At 45.3% G+C, this 18,503-nt stretch overlaps 2 protein-coding genes across 2 annotated transcripts; both read right to left on the bottom strand.

Moving 5' to 3' along the window:
- Nucleotides 1-1,542: 1,542 nt before the first annotated feature.
- Nucleotides 1,543-2,520, bottom strand: LOC102457328 (olfactory receptor 1E16-like). Its single transcript, XM_006114049.2, has one exon. The coding sequence runs from the start codon at nt 2,518-2,520 to the stop codon at nt 1,543-1,545; it is 978 nt and encodes a 325-aa protein (XP_006114111.2).
- An 11,204-nt stretch (nt 2,521-13,724) lies between these two features.
- On the bottom strand, nt 13,725-14,687 carry LOC102457587 (olfactory receptor 5AP2-like). Its single transcript, XM_006114050.2, has one exon. It carries the CDS (start codon nt 14,685-14,687, stop codon nt 13,725-13,727), a length of 963 nt encoding a protein of 320 aa, XP_006114112.2.
- Nucleotides 14,688-18,503: the final 3,816 nt, after the last annotated feature.

Raw genomic sequence — 18,503 nt, 5'->3', positions numbered from 1 at the left:
TCAAGCTTTTATAAAGAAGTGTGATTTAAATATATGAGAGATGAATGCTAAATGATAAAGTAATAGGAAGGAAGGAAGGAAATATTCAAATAAAACCCTACCCTGGTCAGTACACCGTGTAAAAGGATTTTGTTACCTGGTTTATCCTCCCCTCAAAGTGGAGAGGACCATGCACACTTTTGCTAACCAAGATTGGATCTTTCCCCAAACCCTTCACTTCACTGCAGTTTGTTGTCCACAACTTGTAGTTCCCAGGGCTGCTACTGAAGCCCACTGGGCCTTGGGCTACACAGAACAATCATATTTCACAAATCATAATTTTTCAAAGCACACCTTCAATGTCGCGTCATCCACAAACACATCAGAATTGTGCTCTACTCATATAATACCATAGCTGTGCAGAATTTTGGGGGCATAGTCACTCCAACTACTTTAATGTCCATACCGCCTGGATGGAACAAGCATCAAACATTTTCAGATAGGCTGGATGGCTGTACCCATGGGGGTTTTTGTGTTGTTGCAAAGCTGTGTTGCTTTTCTTGGATGTGTTGCCAGCTGCCCCCATCTCTAAACCTTCCTTCAGAGTTTTGGAATATGAGTTTAGCCTTTCCACTCTACTGTCCAGTCTCTTCTACCATGGACAGGCTTTAGTTATCTCAGGGTACATCTAGACTACAGAGTGTTTCCCAGAAAACCTCTGCCACATCCAAGGAATGCGTTTGCTCTTCCATTTTTTTTTCTGAAGGAGCAGATGTGCTATTTCAGAAGCCATGTGAACCTTCTTTCATGAGGAATAAAGGATCTTCCAAAAGAGGAGGTTTTCCTACAATTTGGCCCAGAAAAGCCTCTTTGAAAAAAATTGGGGAAAAAAAGTGTAGTGTAGACATTACCTCAATCAGCTGAGCTTTGGAAGAAAGAAAGAAAGAAAGAAAGAAAGAAAGAAAGAAAGAAAGAAAGAAAGAAAGAAAGAAAGAAAGAAAGAAAGAAAGAAAGAAAGAAAGAAAGAAAGAAAGAAAGAAAGAAAGAGAGGCCGTGTCCAGACTCAGGGGTTTTTTCGGGAAAAGTAGCCTTTTCCTGAAAAAACTTCCCCTGCGTCCAGACTCAAGCCGCGTTCTTTCGAAATTATTTCGAAAGAACGCGGGTTTTCTTTCGATGGCGGTAAACCTCATTTCACGAGGAAGAACGCCTTCTTTCGAAAGTTCCTCTTTCGAAAGAAGGCGTTCTTCAATGTAAAGAGGCCGTCTTCGAAAGAGAGCATCCAGACTCGCTGGGTGCTCTCTTTCGAAAAAGCAGATTTTTCTTTCAAAAGATCCGCCTGCAGCCTAGACGCGATCTTTCGAAAGAGCCTCTTTCAAAAGAAGCCTGCAGTCTAGACATAGCCAAAGAAAGAAAGAAAGAAAGAAAGAAAGAAAATTTTCATCAATAAGGGCATGTCTAAACTACATCCCTCTTTTGAAAGAGATGTAGTCTAGACATAGCCTAAGGGGTAACCATGGTTCATGTCTAAAAAACTAGATCAATTTTTGTCTACCGTACTCTATGCTAAAATGCGTCCTTTCTGATTCTATGCGTGTTGCTAAAATCAACCAGTTTCAGAAAAGCTTTTCTCAGGGACGCTTTGACCTCCTTGTTTCTCAGGCAGTAGATGACCGGGTTGACCATGGGAGGTAGGACTGTGCAGATGAAAGAGAATATTTTTTTGTGTACGGTGGCAGTGTTGATGATTGGAACCAAATAGACACAAATTGTGATCACATAGTAAACGGTCAGCACGATGAGGTGGGAGGAGCAGGTGGAAAAGGCCTTTAGCCTCCCAGTGGTGGAGGAGATCCTCAGGATGGAGATGATGATACACACATAGGACACCAGGGTCAATAGCATGGGCACAAGTGTCCATATGACAGCGACTGTAAATGCCACCAGCTGGAGAAACTGGGTATCATCACAGGACAGCTTTAGCATGGCTGTAAAATCACAAAAAAAATGGTCAATTTCTTTGCCATGGCAGAACTTTAGTTGGAAGAAGAAAATATCTACTATGGCACAAGCCAGAAAGCTACTTATCCAGGACCACGCCGCCAGCTGGATGCAAATGGAGCCGTTCATCAGGGCAGTGTAACGAAGGGGGTGGCAGATCGCTAAATACCGATCATAGGACATGGCCGTCAGCAGCAGAGTTTCAGTAGCAGACATGACGCCAAAGAAATATGATTGCACAAAGCAGCCTTTAACGGAGATGGCTCTGTCTCCCGTCTGGAGACTGGCCAGCAGCCGGGGTAGGATGGCGGAGGAGAAACAAGTCTCTAAGCAGGCCAAGCTCCATAGTAAGTAATACATGGGTGTGTGAAGTTGCTGTTCCGTGACAACTAGAGCAACAATGAGGGTGTTCCCAACCAACGTCATAAGGTAGATCACAAGCAAGATGAGGAAGAGGAGGGGTTGCATTTCAGGGGCCTCCCCAAACCCTAAGAGGATGAATTCCAGGATGAACGTTTGGTTTCTTTCTTCCTCTTCCCCCATAATAGGCATCTAGAAAAAAGAAAGCCATGAAATATTGATGGAGCGCAGGGAGTCCGGTTGTGCAGTCAGTGTCACTATCAGATATCTGGAGTAGCTAACCTCATACCACCACAACTCTGCCTGAGGAAACAATGGAGCTGTCAATAAGCAGAGAAAATCTCCTACAAGTCACTGGCTGAGATGCCAGAATTGATGGACCAAAATCATGAACCCCATTGAATTACAGGACTGTCCAATCTAAGGGTACGTCTACACTTCAGAATGAACTATAGCAATTGCATAGTCTATTTCAAAATAGTTTACTTAAAATAGGGAGGGTCTACACAGCACTTATTTTGGAATAGAGCGCTCTTCCCCCAACTTCCCTTCGGGTATGTCTACACTAGCTCGTTAGTTCGAGGTAGGTAGGTAAATGAGGGCAACCGGAGTTGAAAATGAAGCCCGGGATTTAAATATCCCGGGCTTCATTTGCATGTTCTCGAGCGCCGCCATTTTTTAATCGCCCTTAGTTCGAACTAACTGCCCTCGGCTAGACGCGGCAGTTAAACGTTAATTCGAACTATCTCCTTAGTTTGAATTAACTGTTACTCCTCGTGGAACAGTTAGTTCGGACTAAGGGGGATTTAAAAATGGCGGCACCCAGGAACATGCAAATGAAGCCCGGGATATTTAAATCCCAGGCTTCATTTGCAACTCTGGGTTGCGCTCATTTGCCTACCTAGCTCGAACTAACGAGCTAGTGTAGACATACCCTTAGGGTCCATCTACACTGCACCATTACTTCGAGATAACTAGCGTTATTCCCAAATAATGATGTGAGCATCTACAAAGCCATTCCGTTACTTCGAAATAAATTTGAAATAACAAACAACTAAATCTGAAATCTGTAATCCTCCTTCTACAAGGAATAACGCCTCTCCCAAAATAGCTATTCCAAAAAAAGACATGTGAAGACGCTCCACAGCTGCTATTTTGAAATGGCCCCTCACCATTTTTTCCTAATGTCCAACCTCAACCTCTCTTGCTGCAGTTTAAGCCCATTGCTTCTTGTCCTGTCCTCGGAGGCCAAGGAGAACAATTTGTCTCCCTCCTTTTGACTCTCTTAGATACTTGAAAACTGCTACCATGTCCCCTTTTAGTCTTCTCCTTTTCAAACTTAACAAGCCCAATTCCTTCAGCCTTCCCTCATAGCTCATAGCTAGACTTTTCATCATTCTTGTTGCTCTTCTCAGGACCTTCTCCAATTTCTCCACCGCTTTTTTGAAATGTGGTGCCCAAAACTGGTCAGAATATTGCAACTGAAGCCTAATTGGTACAGAGTAGAGCAGAAGAATGACTCCTTGTGTCTTCTTGTGATGGGTCTCCCCACTGTGCTAACTAGAATAGTGGTTCCATTGATACCTCCAATCCACCAGTATAGGCTCCATCTTGCAAGCTGCTGACCCTGCTCTTCGCATTGACACAGGTAGCCCCGCTGCAGGTACATGCAGGCTCTTGGAGGAGCAACAATAGAGATGTTACAGTTGAGATAACAACCACAGTTTAGGGTCCCAGGGCTACACTGTACTGCCAGGTCAAACCACTGAGCAGTAAGATTTTGTTACGGGGTTCACCGCTCCCTCAATGTGGAGGGGAACATGCACCCATGTGCTAACCAAGCACACTGTGATTTTTTTTTTCTCCCCTGACACATCACTATGAGCCAGGCGGGTGCAGGGTAAGCTTGAAATAAATGTATTTGCTGTAGAAGTGATGATGAGGCTAGGAAACAGGGCAGAGCCGATTACCAGCAAATACACAACACTACAAAGTAGACATTACACAATGGTTAGATTAATAATGCCGGGGCAGTTTCTCACCCTGACTGATGATACCGGCAAACAGGCAGATTCTCACGGCACAAGCTGCATTCGTGGTGAAGGCTGAGTTCCCATAAACTACCCGGCAAATCCTGTGCCCAGCAATTCCCCCTTTTCGGCCTTTGTTCCTCACATTTTTCCAGGAGTCCTCTTGAGTGTGGCGTGATGACGAATTGAAGAGATCATACCCCACCTTATATAGCTTTAATGTACAACAGGAACCCTTTGTCTGAAAACCTGATTCTGAAAAAAAAAGTGGGTGGAAAAATACAGACATCCCCAGACAGAGTCTAGACACATGGGGCTTGGTCATCAGCTCTTGGAGAGTCCCAACAACCATTAGCTACAGGTTCTTGGGAGTGTTTCCAGCGAGGCTCAGCTGGTGCGAGATGAACGTCTCCTAAGGGCTATTTTTCCCTTACTGGCTCATTACCCGAAATAGGCCCTTCACAAACAACTGTGTCAACGTCAACATCTTGCCACGTGGGAATTGTTCAGGTGTAACTGTGTTGGAAACCCAGATGTCAAGTCAATATTCATAACTTTAGATAGAGATCTGAGACATGCATACAATAGGATAATCAGAGGCAGCAAATCACGACTTTTCAACTGACACCTCCAATGACTCATCATGCAGAAAATGCATCTTAATTCTGTTACAAAATATATGATCTCTATGAAGAATGGTGGTGGGGAAGCTGTGTCTTTCTTCACTTCCATTCTTCATGGATTGACCGAAGAGTCTTATTGATAGTTCTCTATTATCCATTAAACTGAGTTTGGGTTCTGACCTGGATGTCTGAATACTGCGCCATTTCTTGGTGTTCTTTCATGATCGTCCCTTCCCCAGAGTTAAAGCTCTCATGGCTGGAAGATTCTCCTTCCTATGAGATGATGTCATCTCTGTCGGTATTTCTGTAGGTTGTAAATTCAAATAATTGCCTAAAAGAACTCGGAAAGAACCGTTAACTCTATTGCTTCCCAAGAACATTTGAGGCTATGTAGAGAGCTCCAGTTTCATCCACCTCAGCTGACCCTGAAAGTTCCGTTGTTGGCAATACCATCAACTGTCTTCCAATGGGGCACAGAGAGAGGGCCAAAAACACCACAGATAGGCGAGAATGAACCCTGGTTAAAATGCATGTCTCTGGATTCGAATTCTAGGGGTTATTTCTTTGGAATTGGATGGAGTCTACAGCGTAAATATGGGTAAATGAGGTCCAAGCCTACTATGAGGTTTGTCGGGGGTTCTCATATGAATCCTAGAACATTAGAACTGCAAGGGACCTTGAGAGGTCATCAAGTCCAGTCCCCTGCCAAACATCAGGACCAAGCACCACCTAGACTATCCCTGACAGGGGTGTGTTCAATCTGCTCGTCAATATCTCCAGGGATGGAGATTCCACAACCCCCCTAGGCAATTTATTCCAGTGTTTCACCACCCGGACAGGCAGGAAGTTTTTTTTTCTAATGTCCAACCTCAACCTCCCTTGCTGCAGTTGAAGCCCATTGCTTCTTGTCCTGTCCTCAGAGGCCAAGGAGAACAATCTTCTCTCTCCTCCTTTTAACACCCTTTTAGATACTTGAAAACCACGTCCCCCCTCAGTCTTCTCTTCTTATTTTATAGGAAGATGAACGTTAATTGCGGCCATGTCTTTGGGTCAATCCAATACATGCCTCTGAATATAACTCCCTATCTGTCGCCATGGTAAAAGAATCATAGAGCCTCATCTGGACAACTGTCCAATTTACCTCGGCCAACAATGACTTCAGATAATGCGGGCAATGCTGTTATGGGATACTTGGCACAAGGCAAGAGGAGTGTAGTTATGGGAAGACACACGCAATTGTCAGTGTCCCATAGAATACGGTAAAGGAGAGGTAAAAAACGCCTTTTAGTTCCCAGAGGCAGACGAGATGCTCAGAATGTGCCTATATTAGCAACTTATGATAGAATGGTTAATAGAAACCGCAGAGAGAGAAAAACGAGGCGAACAAGAAAGCTATATGGTTATCAGGCAGGTGCCCATTGTGAGTTGTTTTAACACAGGGGACCGGAGAAAGTCAATTTCCTTAGAAGAGACCATCAGGACAGCTAGGGACTCACTCTCTTCCCTCTTTCTCAGATCTTCCCTTTCTGTAGCACACTCGAGATTGGGTTGCATCTTTTACTAAGCCTGCTACACCCTCCTGATGCTCTAACTGTACTCTGCAGTTCCCTATGGGGCATCTGTGGCGATTGCCAATTTGCTCTCGCAGGGACTTGTCACTGGTGGAACCCAGGTCTCTCCTTTTCAGCCTGAGCTTACAACAGTCAGGTTTCCTGCAGTCTGAAAGGCATTTACAAGGCAGTTTACAAGGGTCAGCTCTTACTGGTGTCTGGGGATTCGAAACATCTACCAGTTTTTCAGCTCAGCAATACTTCTCTTGGGTCTGTGGAGAAATTTGGCTACTTTCAAGGAGGAATAAGGGATCTTCCAGAAAAGGACTTATTTTCCGCACGATCCCGTCTAGACTGGCGCTTTTCTCTGGCAAAACCCCCAGCCGGAAAAAAGCGGCAGCCATGTTCATGCAAATGCCGCGGGGGATATTTAAATCCCCCGCGGCATTTGCAATTCCGACTGGTCTCATTAGCATCCCTTTTCTGGAAAGGGGTACCAATGTAGACACAGCCATGGAGTCCCACCACGGATGACCATAGAATCATATCATAGAATCCTAGGGCTGGAAGAGACCTCAGGAGTCATCGAGTCCAACCTCCTGACCAAAGCAGGACCAACCCCGACTCAATCATCCCCACCCAGGGCCTTGTCAAGCTGGGACTTAAACACCCTTAGGGATGGAGATTCCACCCCCTCCTTAGCGAACCCATCCAAGTGCTTCCCCACCCACCTGGGGAAATTGTTTTTCCTAATATCCAACCTAGACCTCCCCCACCGCAACTTGAGCCCATTGCTCCTCGTTCTACCATCTGCCCCCACCGAGAACTGCCTCTCTCCAGCCTCTGGAACCCCCTTAGGGAGCTGAGCCTTCAAATTGTTTGTCCAACATGGTCAGGTCTGACAGACTTCCCGCATTGGAAATATTCTGAAATTTTTTGGAAATGCAGAGGAAAAAAAATTAGAATTTCCAGTCAGAAACAAAATTTGGTTTCGAGAAATAAGGGTGAAAATCACATCGACTGGATACTGACTTAAGGCAAAATGAACAAAGACAAATTCCCTACAACAGCTTTAATTGCCAGCAGCACACCGAGAATTCATCGACTCATAGAATCCTTGAACTAGAAAGGATCTCGTGAGGTCATCGAGTCCTGCCCCCTGCCCAAAGCAGGACCAACCCCAACTCAATCATCCCAGCCAGGGCCTTGTCAAGCCAGGACTTAAACACCTCTAGGGATAGAGATTCCACCCCCTTCCTAGGGAACCCAGCCCAGTGCTTCACCACCCTCCTAGGGAAGTAGTTTGTCTTAATATCGATGATTTATTCATTTGTTCCCTCCCTTCACACACATCCTTGTGGTCTACCAACACACATTCTCATAGCCTTGTCTTAATTAAATGGACCACATCCACCAGAGCGAGGCCTTCAGTGGAACCTCCGATCGGAGCAACATTGGCGGGAAGAGTTATAATTCAACAGCAGGTGTTATGAAAATATCTCCTCCAGTGAGCGGAGACACAACTCTTCCCAGGCAGGGCTGTCATGTTGTATCTTTGTGCTTCTCTCTCTGTATTGACTTGCAGTCCATTGGTCTTACACTAATGCTCCAATCTTGCAAACACTCATGCCCATGCTCACATGTACTGCTCTGAACAATCCCTTGGATTCTGGTCTTTAGAGCAAGGAACAGCTGGTCTGTGTCTGTACACAGCCTAGCACAGTGGAGTGCATGCCCGGGGAGCTCCTGTATGACAAATTCAGCTAATACACTATAAAAAATAATAGCTGTGGCACTTAAGTGCTCTTGAAAATTGTAGCCCCAAACTGATCAAACACAGGGACCTGAGCCTTTTCAGAGAGAAGGGTGCAGAATATAAATCCATAATGAGTCAACTGAAAATGGAAAGGAGAGCAGAAGAAAGAAACCACTGGGGCCTTGTCTACACAAGAGCAGATGGTTGACTTAAGATACACAACTCCAGCTAGATTAATTACATTGCTGGAGTCGACGTATCTTAAATTGCCATCCACATGGTGACAGGCCAATGGGAGAAAATGCTCCCATCTGCTTCCCTTGCCCCTCATGAGGAGCAGGAGTGCCAGTGTAGATGGGAACACCCTCTGAGTTTGATTTAGTCAGTCTTCACTAGACCGACTAAATCCACCCCCGGAAGATGGATTGCAGCAGCATCTATCTTCCATGTAGCGTAGGCATGGCCTGAGTGAGAGAAGGAAAGACCTGAGGGTTCATGTATACATAAATATTGAATCACACCAGCGTTGTTAAAAGTGCCCCAGTGCAGATGCTGTGATACCGATATGAAGGTAGTAGGGTATTACCAATCGAGGCAATAAGCTAGACCAGCAGGAGACGCTAGCATAAGGCACTGACTGGTCCCTTTCTTTGATACACACACTGCTCACTGCAACACTGAACCCGATATTTGCAGCCTGAGGAACACGGAGAGAAAACGTGCTCTCAGGAAATCAGCAGGAAGGAAAATGTTCCCTCACATAATTTCTATGGGATGATGTTGTTGTGTGTTGTGCTTCAGAGTATGGAAAAGGCGCGTCTCTATTCTTGTCTGGAGAAATATCATATTTTTCTCTGAACTGCCTTACAGCTTCGTTCACCCAGGCACAAAGCACTGAAGGATTATTTGTCCTTACGTTCCTGGTCGTGTAGATGTATAAAACATCGGTGAGAATTTTGTTCCCAGTTGACAGGACCCTACATTAAAACCATGTGGAGTCAGTAGAATAGTTTCAGGGAAAGGCTAGACGGCTGATTCGTGGTCTGGAAAACTGCCTCATGGCAGAGATTGAAGGAGCTAAATATATTTTGCTGAGTAACCGATAATTTAATCACAGTCTGGAAATCAGGCTATTTAGTCGAGAGCGTAACCAACGCTCCAGCTACTGGCTTCAAACCAGTCCTGCGCCTGAAGCTGTAGCCATGGCTCTGACCGGGGTTCACTAAGAAATGGGCCAAAGGTTCCAAATTGTCGTCATGTTTTACCAACATTTGGACAGTACAACAATCAACTGGATTCATATCAGCTGAAATCCCGACGGGCTGCTCCAAACCCCTTGTGCTCACCTGTTTGTAACAATTGGGGAATTTGGGATTGAAATAATTGATGTTGAAACACAACACAAGAATTGCCCAATTGACTTCAAACTGTGCCTTCTCAAATTGATCTCATGGGGGATGGAGGGTTTATAATTGAGGTCTTTGGGAATTAATGAACAGCGACATTGATTGTCCTTTGAACTATTGCTAGAAGTTATAGTGAGTTTTCATTCCCATGGTCCAAACAGTTCATTGGTGTAACCACTCTCTTTTCATTATGTTTATATCAGGCTCCTCACCACTATAGGTGCCTAAATCCCAGAATCCTGCCCCAACGGGATTCTCTAAACCTCCATTCAGCTGCCCCCAACCTCTGCAGGCATCAAACTGTAAGGTGCCGCTTTCTACTGGCCAGTGCATTGATTTGCACCAATGGGTGTTCTGACTCTTTCAGTAGTAGACTCCTTTGGCAGCTAGCCTGTAATCCATGGTTAATATTTTTTCCCATTTTGTGTGAGAATCTTGTTAATTTTCCAGCTATTCCTTTAGTGTATCTGAAGGTGGGATTTTCAAAAACACTACGGATTTAGGAACCCAAGGAAGATCAGTGAGGTTTGGTGTCGTATTCCCCGAGTCCTTAGAGAAAATCTAACCCCCAATTTCAAGCACAAGGGAAGATTCCGTAAGCGATAGCACTCTGGTTCCAATATAGGAAACTGAAGATTCCAATCTCCATCAGGCAGGGTGATATTAAATGTGGGTTTTCCACCCAAACCCCCACACAACTGTGCCAAACACCTGGTTAAATATTATAATGGGCTGGTTGCTGCTCAGCGTCTAAGTCTTGAAAGATTTTGATAGATCTTTGCTGAAAATACTCAGGTCATTTGAGAAAAATTCATGAATAACTTTGGGCTGAACAAATCAACTCGTCTCCAAAACAACTGATATGTGAGGCCACAAAATCAATACACCCCCGTCTGGGCCCCTCATGTGGCCTGTAATCAGTGGACTGCAGGAGGGTGGGAAAGGATCAGCAGGCCCCTAGCAAGTTAAAAACAGAGCAAGGGAATATGGAAGGAACAATCAGTTCCATACATACAAGATGGGAAGCGACTGTCTAGGAAGGAGCATGGCGGAAAGGGATCTAGGGGTCATAGTGGACCACAAGTTGAATATGAGTCAACAGTGTGATGCTGCTGCAAAAAAAGCAAATATGATTCTAGGTTGTATCAACAGGTGTGTTGTAAGCAAAACTCGTGAAGTCATTCTGCCGCTCTACTCTGCACTAGTTAGGCCTCAGCTGGAGTACTGTGTCCAGTTCTGGGCGCCACATTTCAAGAAAGATGTGGAGAAATTGGAAAGGGTACAGAGAAGAGCGACAAGAATGATTAAAGGTTTAGAGAACATGACCTATGAAGCCAGGCTTCATGAACTGGGCTTGTTTAGTTTGGAAGAAAGAAGATTAAGGGGGGACATGATAGCGGTTTTCAAATATCTAAAAGGGTGTCACAAGGAGAAAGGAGAAAATTTGTTCCTCTTGGTTTCTGAGGACAGGACAAGGAGTAATGGGCTTAAAGTGCAGCAAGGGAGGTTTAGATTGGACATTAGGAAAAAATTCCTAACTGTCAGGGTGGTCAAATATTGGAATAAATTGCCCAGGGAGGTGGTGGAATCTCCCTTTCTGGAGATATTTAAGAACAGGTTAGATAGACATCTGTCAGGGATGGTGTAGACGGAGCTTGGTCCTGCCTTGAGGGCGGGGGGCTGGACTCGATGACCTCTCGAGGTCCCTTCCAGTCCTACGATTCTATGATTCTATGGATATTTCGGGCCAAAAGAGAGGACCGAAAAGTCTGGAGGAAGATCACAAATAGGATGAGACTCGGTGAGATTTTATTTCTTAATTATTGTTCAATATTGTCATTTCTACGGCACATTTCTATCTGGAGCGACTGAGGCAGGTGCGACAAAATCTAGGCCGAGATTTGCAAAGTTGCCTAATGCTTTTGCGTGCTCATTTCCTGTTCCTTTAAATTCATTCACGAGGCCTTCTGAGCTTTGAAAAGGTTGACCATACATTTTTGTTTCAATTTTACAGACCTGCATTAATATCTATATGGGTATCAGCTTTGATCCAGAGATATTTTAATGTTGCCATTACCTGACACAAATATTGGAACAAGTCAGAAACTTCACTTAGACGGGCAGAGACCCCAAAACATCCACAGACTTTCATTTTTTGTTTATCCAGCTACAGATTTGTGCAGAACACTGTAACTGGTTGGACACGACCTCCCCTTCCTTCTTTTCACTGGTGTTTAGCTGACGAGACGTACTCCCCTGCTTACCCCTTTTTTTCTGACCTTGGCTTTTTTAGTTACAGTTTGTGATGCTTTTTATCATGCCTTGGGTATGTTATCTGTAGTTTCTTGTATTCAAGGCTATGAGGGCAGTTTAGGATACGTGACCTTTTAAAGCAAAGACCCTGCAAGTAGATAAATTCACTGAGAAGCAGCCAGAAGCTTTCTCCCTCTTGGATAAGATGTAACATCCCAGCAGAAGCCTGGGACCGGCCCAGAGGAAGTGAAGCCTCCTAAAGATCTGAAGGGATCTCCCAAGGAACCTCATGGCCGAGTCTCCGGGAAGCTGACGCCAGCACCAGCAAAATAAAAGTAATCTACACCACGCTTGCAGCCCGCCTCCGAACTGCCTGCATGAATGTGATGTGTGTGTGTGTGTGTGTGTGTGTGTGTGTGAGTATCACTTTACTCTTAAGAATCTGGACAAATACACAACCCCAAAAGCCATCCTGCTTCATCCCACCCTTTGTCCGGGTTCGTTCCTCAGAAGGTCTGAGGAAGTGCAACAAACACCGCCCAATCACAGTTCCCCACTCGCTATGGTGTCGACATTTCACCCGCTTTTCAGAGGTGTCATTGACAAAAAGGGATAAGCACCAAGAGATTCTGTGAGAGTGGAAAAGCCTCAGATGTTTCAACCCCTTGCCAAACGTGGCAATGAGCGTTCATTATGCAGATGACTCACGAAGAGTGGTTTACTGAAATATACGTCTGGAAAAAAAGACCACTTCTCACGACGAATGTTTCTGACAATATCAAGCTTTTAGAAAGAACTGTGCATTAAATATATGAAAGATGAATGCTGCAAAAATAATGGGCTACATCTACACTGCAGGCTTCTCGTGCAAGAACTGTTTTGCACAAGAGTTCTTGTGCAAAAGGTCTTCTGCAAGAACGCATCCACACTGCCGTGTGCTTTTGCGCAAGAGTGTCCATGGCAGGGTGGACACACTCTTATTCAAGAAAGCTCTGATGGCCATTTTAGCCATAGGGGTTTCTTGCGCAAGAAATTCATGGTGCCTGTCTACACTGCCTTCTTATGGAAGAGCTCTTGCACAAGAGGGCTTATTCCTCGTGGGGAGAGGAATAACAATTCCGGAGAAGCCCTGTTTTCTGACACTTCGCTATAAATTGACTTATGCAAGAACGTGCGGGCTGTGTCTACACTGGGCCACTTATTCCAGAAAAGCAGCCGCTTTTCCGGAATAACTTGCCAGCTGTCTACACTGGCCGCTTGCTTTTCCGGAAAAGCAATGACGATCTACTGTAAAATTGTCAGTGTTTTTCTGGAAAAACTATGCTGCTCCCATTCAGGCAAAAGTCCTTTTCCGGAAAAACTGTTCTGGAAAAGGGCCAGGATAGACAGGACAGTAGTCTTTTCCGCAAAAAAGCCCTGATCGCGAAAATGACGATCGGGGCTTTTTTGCGGAAAAGCACATCTACATTGGCCACGGACGCTTTTCCGGAAACAGTGCTTTTCCGGAAAAGCATCCTGCCAATGTAGACGCGCTTTTTCCGGAAATACTTATAACGGAAAACTGTTCCGTTTTAAGCATTTCTGGAAAAGGGTGCCAGTGTAGACATAGCCTATATAGAGTAATAGATAGGTAGATAGGTAGGAAGGAAGGTAGGTAGGTAGGTAGGTAGGTAGGTAGGTTTTCCTCTGTTCCCCAGGATTCAAGTAGGCCTTTTCTAACACGATATATCCGTTCATCTCTATTTTATTATGTGATAAAATTTGTCCTTTCATATTCTGTGCCTGTGTGTGAAAGCAGCCAGTTTCAGAAAAGCTTTTCTCAGAGACTCATTGACCTCCTTGTTTCTCAGGCTGTAGATAACAGGGTTGATCATGGGCACCAGGACTGTGTAGAAGACGGAGAATAGTTTGTTTAGCAGGTTGGGGCTGTTGGTTGTTGGAACCACATAGATCGTAGTAAGGGTTCCGTAGAAAATAGTCACCACAATGAGGTGGGAGGAGCAGGTGGAAAAGGCCTTTTTCCTCCCAGAGCTGGACGGGATCCTCAGGATGGTGGTGATGATACACACGTAGGACGCCAGGGTCAGGAGACAGGGCACAAGCGTCCCTATGGCAGAGATAACAAATGTCACCAGTTGCAGAATCCGTGTGTCGTCACAGGACAGATTTATCACGGGGGAAAAGTCACAGAAGAAATGGTCGATTTCCTTGGAATCGCAGAACGTTAATTGGAACAAGAAAATATGTACAATGGCACAGCCCAGACAGCTACTCAGCCAGGACCCGGCCACCAGCTGGCCACACACGCGGCCGTTCATCAGCGCAGCGTAGCGGAGGGGCTGGCAGATCGCTAGATACCGGTCGTAGGACATGGAGGTGAGCAGCAGACATTCTGTAGCTGACATGACACCGAAGAAATACAACTGCATGATGCAGCCTTTAAAAGAAATGGTTCTGTCCCCAGACAGGAGACTGGCCAGCAGTCGGGGCAGAATGGCCGAGGTGTAGCAGGTCTCCAAGGAAGACAAGTTGCCCAGTAAATAGTACATGGGGATGTGAAGATGACGATCAGCCACCACTAGAGCAACGATGAGGAGGTTCCCGATCACGGTCACTAGGTAGATGGCTAGAAACAGCAGGAAGAGAAGGGCCTGCAGTTCAGGGCCATTCCCGAATCCTAAGAGGATGAATTCGGCAATGGGTGTTCGGTTTCTTCCTTCTGCTTTCTCCATGCTGTCTATCTAGAAAGACAAAAGAGTTAAATATTTGGTACATGCCCTCAGTTTGGCCAAACTGGACAGTCTCTACGGGAAAGAATGAATGGACACAAATCAGGCAGCCGAAAGGGCAACACACAGAAACCTGTTGGAGAACACTTGAACCTGCACTCATAAATGGATCTCCAACTCACCGTGTTGTTTCAGGCCAATTCGGCAAACCAAATACACAGGGAAGGGTTGGAACTGAACTTCAGTTACAAGTTTGATTCCTATCAGGGAGAAATGAGTAAAGACATTGGCTGGGTACTTTCCACATCCTAATGACATAACCAACCAACCTAGCAATGTTTACTTAGAGAAGGTGCCAATTGTTCTTATCAGCCTCATGTAACTTGAACAATCCAATTCACTATTTTTTCTCCTCTTCCCCATCTCCGTCTTCCCTTCGGGTATGTCTACACTAGCCCCCTAGTTCAAATTAGGGAGGCTAATGAGGGTGACCAAAATTGCTAATGAAGCATGGGATTTAAATATCCCGTGCTTCATTAGCGGTCGCCATTTTGGAAATTGACTACCCCAGAAGAACTGCCCGCGTCTACATGCCGCAGTGAAACGGGAGTTCGAAGTAAAGCCCTAATTCGAATTAGGGGGTATTCCTCTTGGAATGAGGTTTAACATCTAATTTGAATTAAGGGCTTTACTTCGAACTCCCATTTCACTGCCACGTGTAGACGCGGGCAGTTCTTCTGGGCTAGTCAATTTCCAAAATGGCGACCGCTGGGAACATGCTAATGAAGCGCGGGATATTTAAATCCAGCGTTTCATTTGCAATTTTGGTCACCCTCATTAGCCTCCCTAGTTCGAACTAGGGGGCTAGTGTAGACATACCCTTATTTATTATTGGATCTGGACTTTGAATGCTCCAGTCATGTGAAGAAGTGAGTTGTACCCACAAAAGCTCATGATCCCATCTACATGTGTTGGTAGTCTTTAAGGTGCTGCTAGACTATTCGCTGTTTTTTACGTTTTTTCCAGTTACACACTAACTTGGTTCCTCCTCTGAATCAGTTTGTGCTGTCGGTTACACTGGCAAAAAGTTGGACTAGGCAACACCTTAGAAATGCGCCACTCCCCTATAGAAATGACGTTGTCAATACACAGAGAAAGTCCCAAATACAGGTGACCCAAGAGCATGGAACCCTATTTTGTCACAGAAATGTCCCCTCTACCTACCTTAAACTCACCTGACATTGAAATAAAGACAATCAGGCTGGCATTTGGAAAAGTCTTTAGCGTACAATAGTCATATCAACTAATCTGGAAGACGTAACAGAAATCAAGAGATTGGAAAGGAAAAATATTTGGAGTTCAGCCAGGGGCGTATCTATCCTGCAGCCGGGAGGTGTAATTCCCAGCTCTGGTAGAGATGTAGGTTCATTTGGATCAAGCTAGCAGAATAAAAATATCAGTGTGAACACAGCAGGACAGGCAGTGGCGTGAAAGAACTAACTGTGCACATACCTGGGGTCTCAGATGGGATTGGTCCTGGGCAGCTACTCTGTGCTGTAGAGGTTACACTGGTATTTTTAACACAAGAACACAATCAAAATTACTGTGCATTGGTGAACCAGAAAAAGGAAATTCACTTTCCAGATGCAGTGTACACATCCCCCATAAGCCTGGCATGGAAACAGTGAATAAGGAAAAGTTATTCACGTATTCCCACACTATAAGATCTAGGGGGTCACCCAATGAAATGAATAGACAGGTTCAAAACAAACCAAAGGAAGTTTTTCTTCACTCAGCACACCGTCAACCTGTGGAACTCCTTGCCAGAGGATGTGGGGAAGGCTAGGACTTTAACAGGGTCCAAAAAAGAGCTAGATAGATTCATGGAGGTTTATGGCTGTTAGCCAGGATGGGTAGGAATGGTGTCCCTAGCCTCTGTTTGTCTGGATGTGGGTGAGAGGAGAGGGATCATGTGAGGATTCCCTGTTGTGTTTCCTCCTTCTGGGGCATCTGGCCTTGGCCACTGTTGTCAGACAGGAAACTGGGCTGGATGGGCCGTTGGTCTGACCCAGTCTGGCTGTTCAATCCTTAGAGGTGTTTACGTCCTGGCTTGACAGAGATCTGGCTGGGATGGTTGAGTTGGGATTGGTCCTGCCTTGGGCAGGGGGCTGGACTTGATAACTTCCGAGGTGTCACCCAACACTATGATTCTATGATTCTTACGTTCTTATGTTCTTAAGTCACAAACCAAAAGTCCAAAGAGGTGAAAATTACCTGAAGGTTTATCTAGCGGTCGTCTATTTGACCATGTCGAAACTAAAATTTGCAGCATGTGACAGATGCAGCTGAGAAGGTGACAAAGACACACACACAAACTAAACACAAGCGGGGGGGCTACAACCCGCTCTCAGGTACACCCGTGTAAATTGTAACAGCTGCATGTGGATTTACAATGGAAATCAAAGGTCAGAACCTGAGCTCAGAATCCAGCCACTTATAAAGAAATGTAAGCAAAATGAAAACGGAAACCCATCGAGAGAAATAAGAGAGACGTGACTATCTACAGGGTAGAATGTGCCGGGAGAAAAATGAGAAACCGGAGAAGAAAGGAAGAGATATAGACAGAATGAAATGAAAATACAGAGAGAGAGAGAGGGAACATAACGTAAGAACAGCCCAGTACCTTGTCTGCTCACAGTGGCTAATGCCAGGTGTCCCAGAGGGAGGGAATCGAACAGGTACTGATCAAGCGATCTCTCTCCTGCCATCCATCTCCCCCCTCTGACAAACAGAGGCTGGGGACACCATTCCTTACCCATCCTGGGTAATAGTCATTGATGGACTTAACCTCCATGAATGTATCTAGTTCTCTTTTAAACCCTGTTATAATCCTAGCCTTCACAACCTCCTTAGGCAAGGAGTTCCACAGATTGACAATGCGCTGAGAGAGAGAGAGAGAGAGAGGATACTATTTTTGTTTCGAAACTGTTACCCAGCAATAATCATCACATGGAGGGAAAGAAAAAGTGACTTGCGGTGAAAAATAAAATACACATGATGAAACTATAAACTAGATCAATTCATGGAGGACAGCTCCATGAATGGCTATTACCCAGGGTGGGTAGGAATGGTGTCCTCAGCCTCAGTTTGTCAGGCTGGGAATGGGTGACAGGGGAGGAATCACTTGATGTTTAAAACTAATAAGCGAAAGTTCTTCTGCAGACAGCGTGTAGTCAATCTGTGGAACTCCTTGCCAGAGGAGGCTGTGAAGGCTAGGACTATAATAGAGTTTAAAGAGAAGCTAGTTAATTTCATGGAGGTAAGGTTCATAAAAGGCTATTAGCCAGGGGATAAAATGGTGTCTTTGGCCTCTGTTTGTCAGAGGCTGGAGAGAGATGGCAGGAGACAAATCGCTTGATCATTGTCTTCGGTCCACCCTCTCTGGGGCACCTGGTGCTGGCCACTGTTGGCAGACAGGATACTGGGCTAGATGGACCTTTGGTCTGACCCAGTATGGCCGTTCTTATGTTCTTATTCCCTGTTCTGTTCCCTCCCGCTGGGGCTTGTGACATTGGCCACTATTGGGAGTCAGGACACTGGGCTAGATGGACCTTTGAACATAACCAGTTTTGTTCTAACCCATCTGTGATGCCCACGGGTGCTACCTGGACCAGGGGCACTCAACCCTCCGACCCGCCAGCCTGGGCTCCCTCTCACACTGTGCTGCTGTAGGAAACGGCAAACCCAGTCCTGATCCTACACTTCCACCAGCATTTGCACACCCAGCCGCAATTACATGCAGGTTCTTTGTCCAGTCTC

This window comes from Pelodiscus sinensis, chromosome 30, assembly GCF_049634645.1.
Source record: "Pelodiscus sinensis isolate JC-2024 chromosome 30, ASM4963464v1, whole genome shotgun sequence".
NCBI lineage: Eukaryota > Metazoa > Chordata > Testudines > Trionychidae > Pelodiscus > Pelodiscus sinensis.
This window is presented reverse-complemented; position numbering and strand designations above follow the sequence as displayed.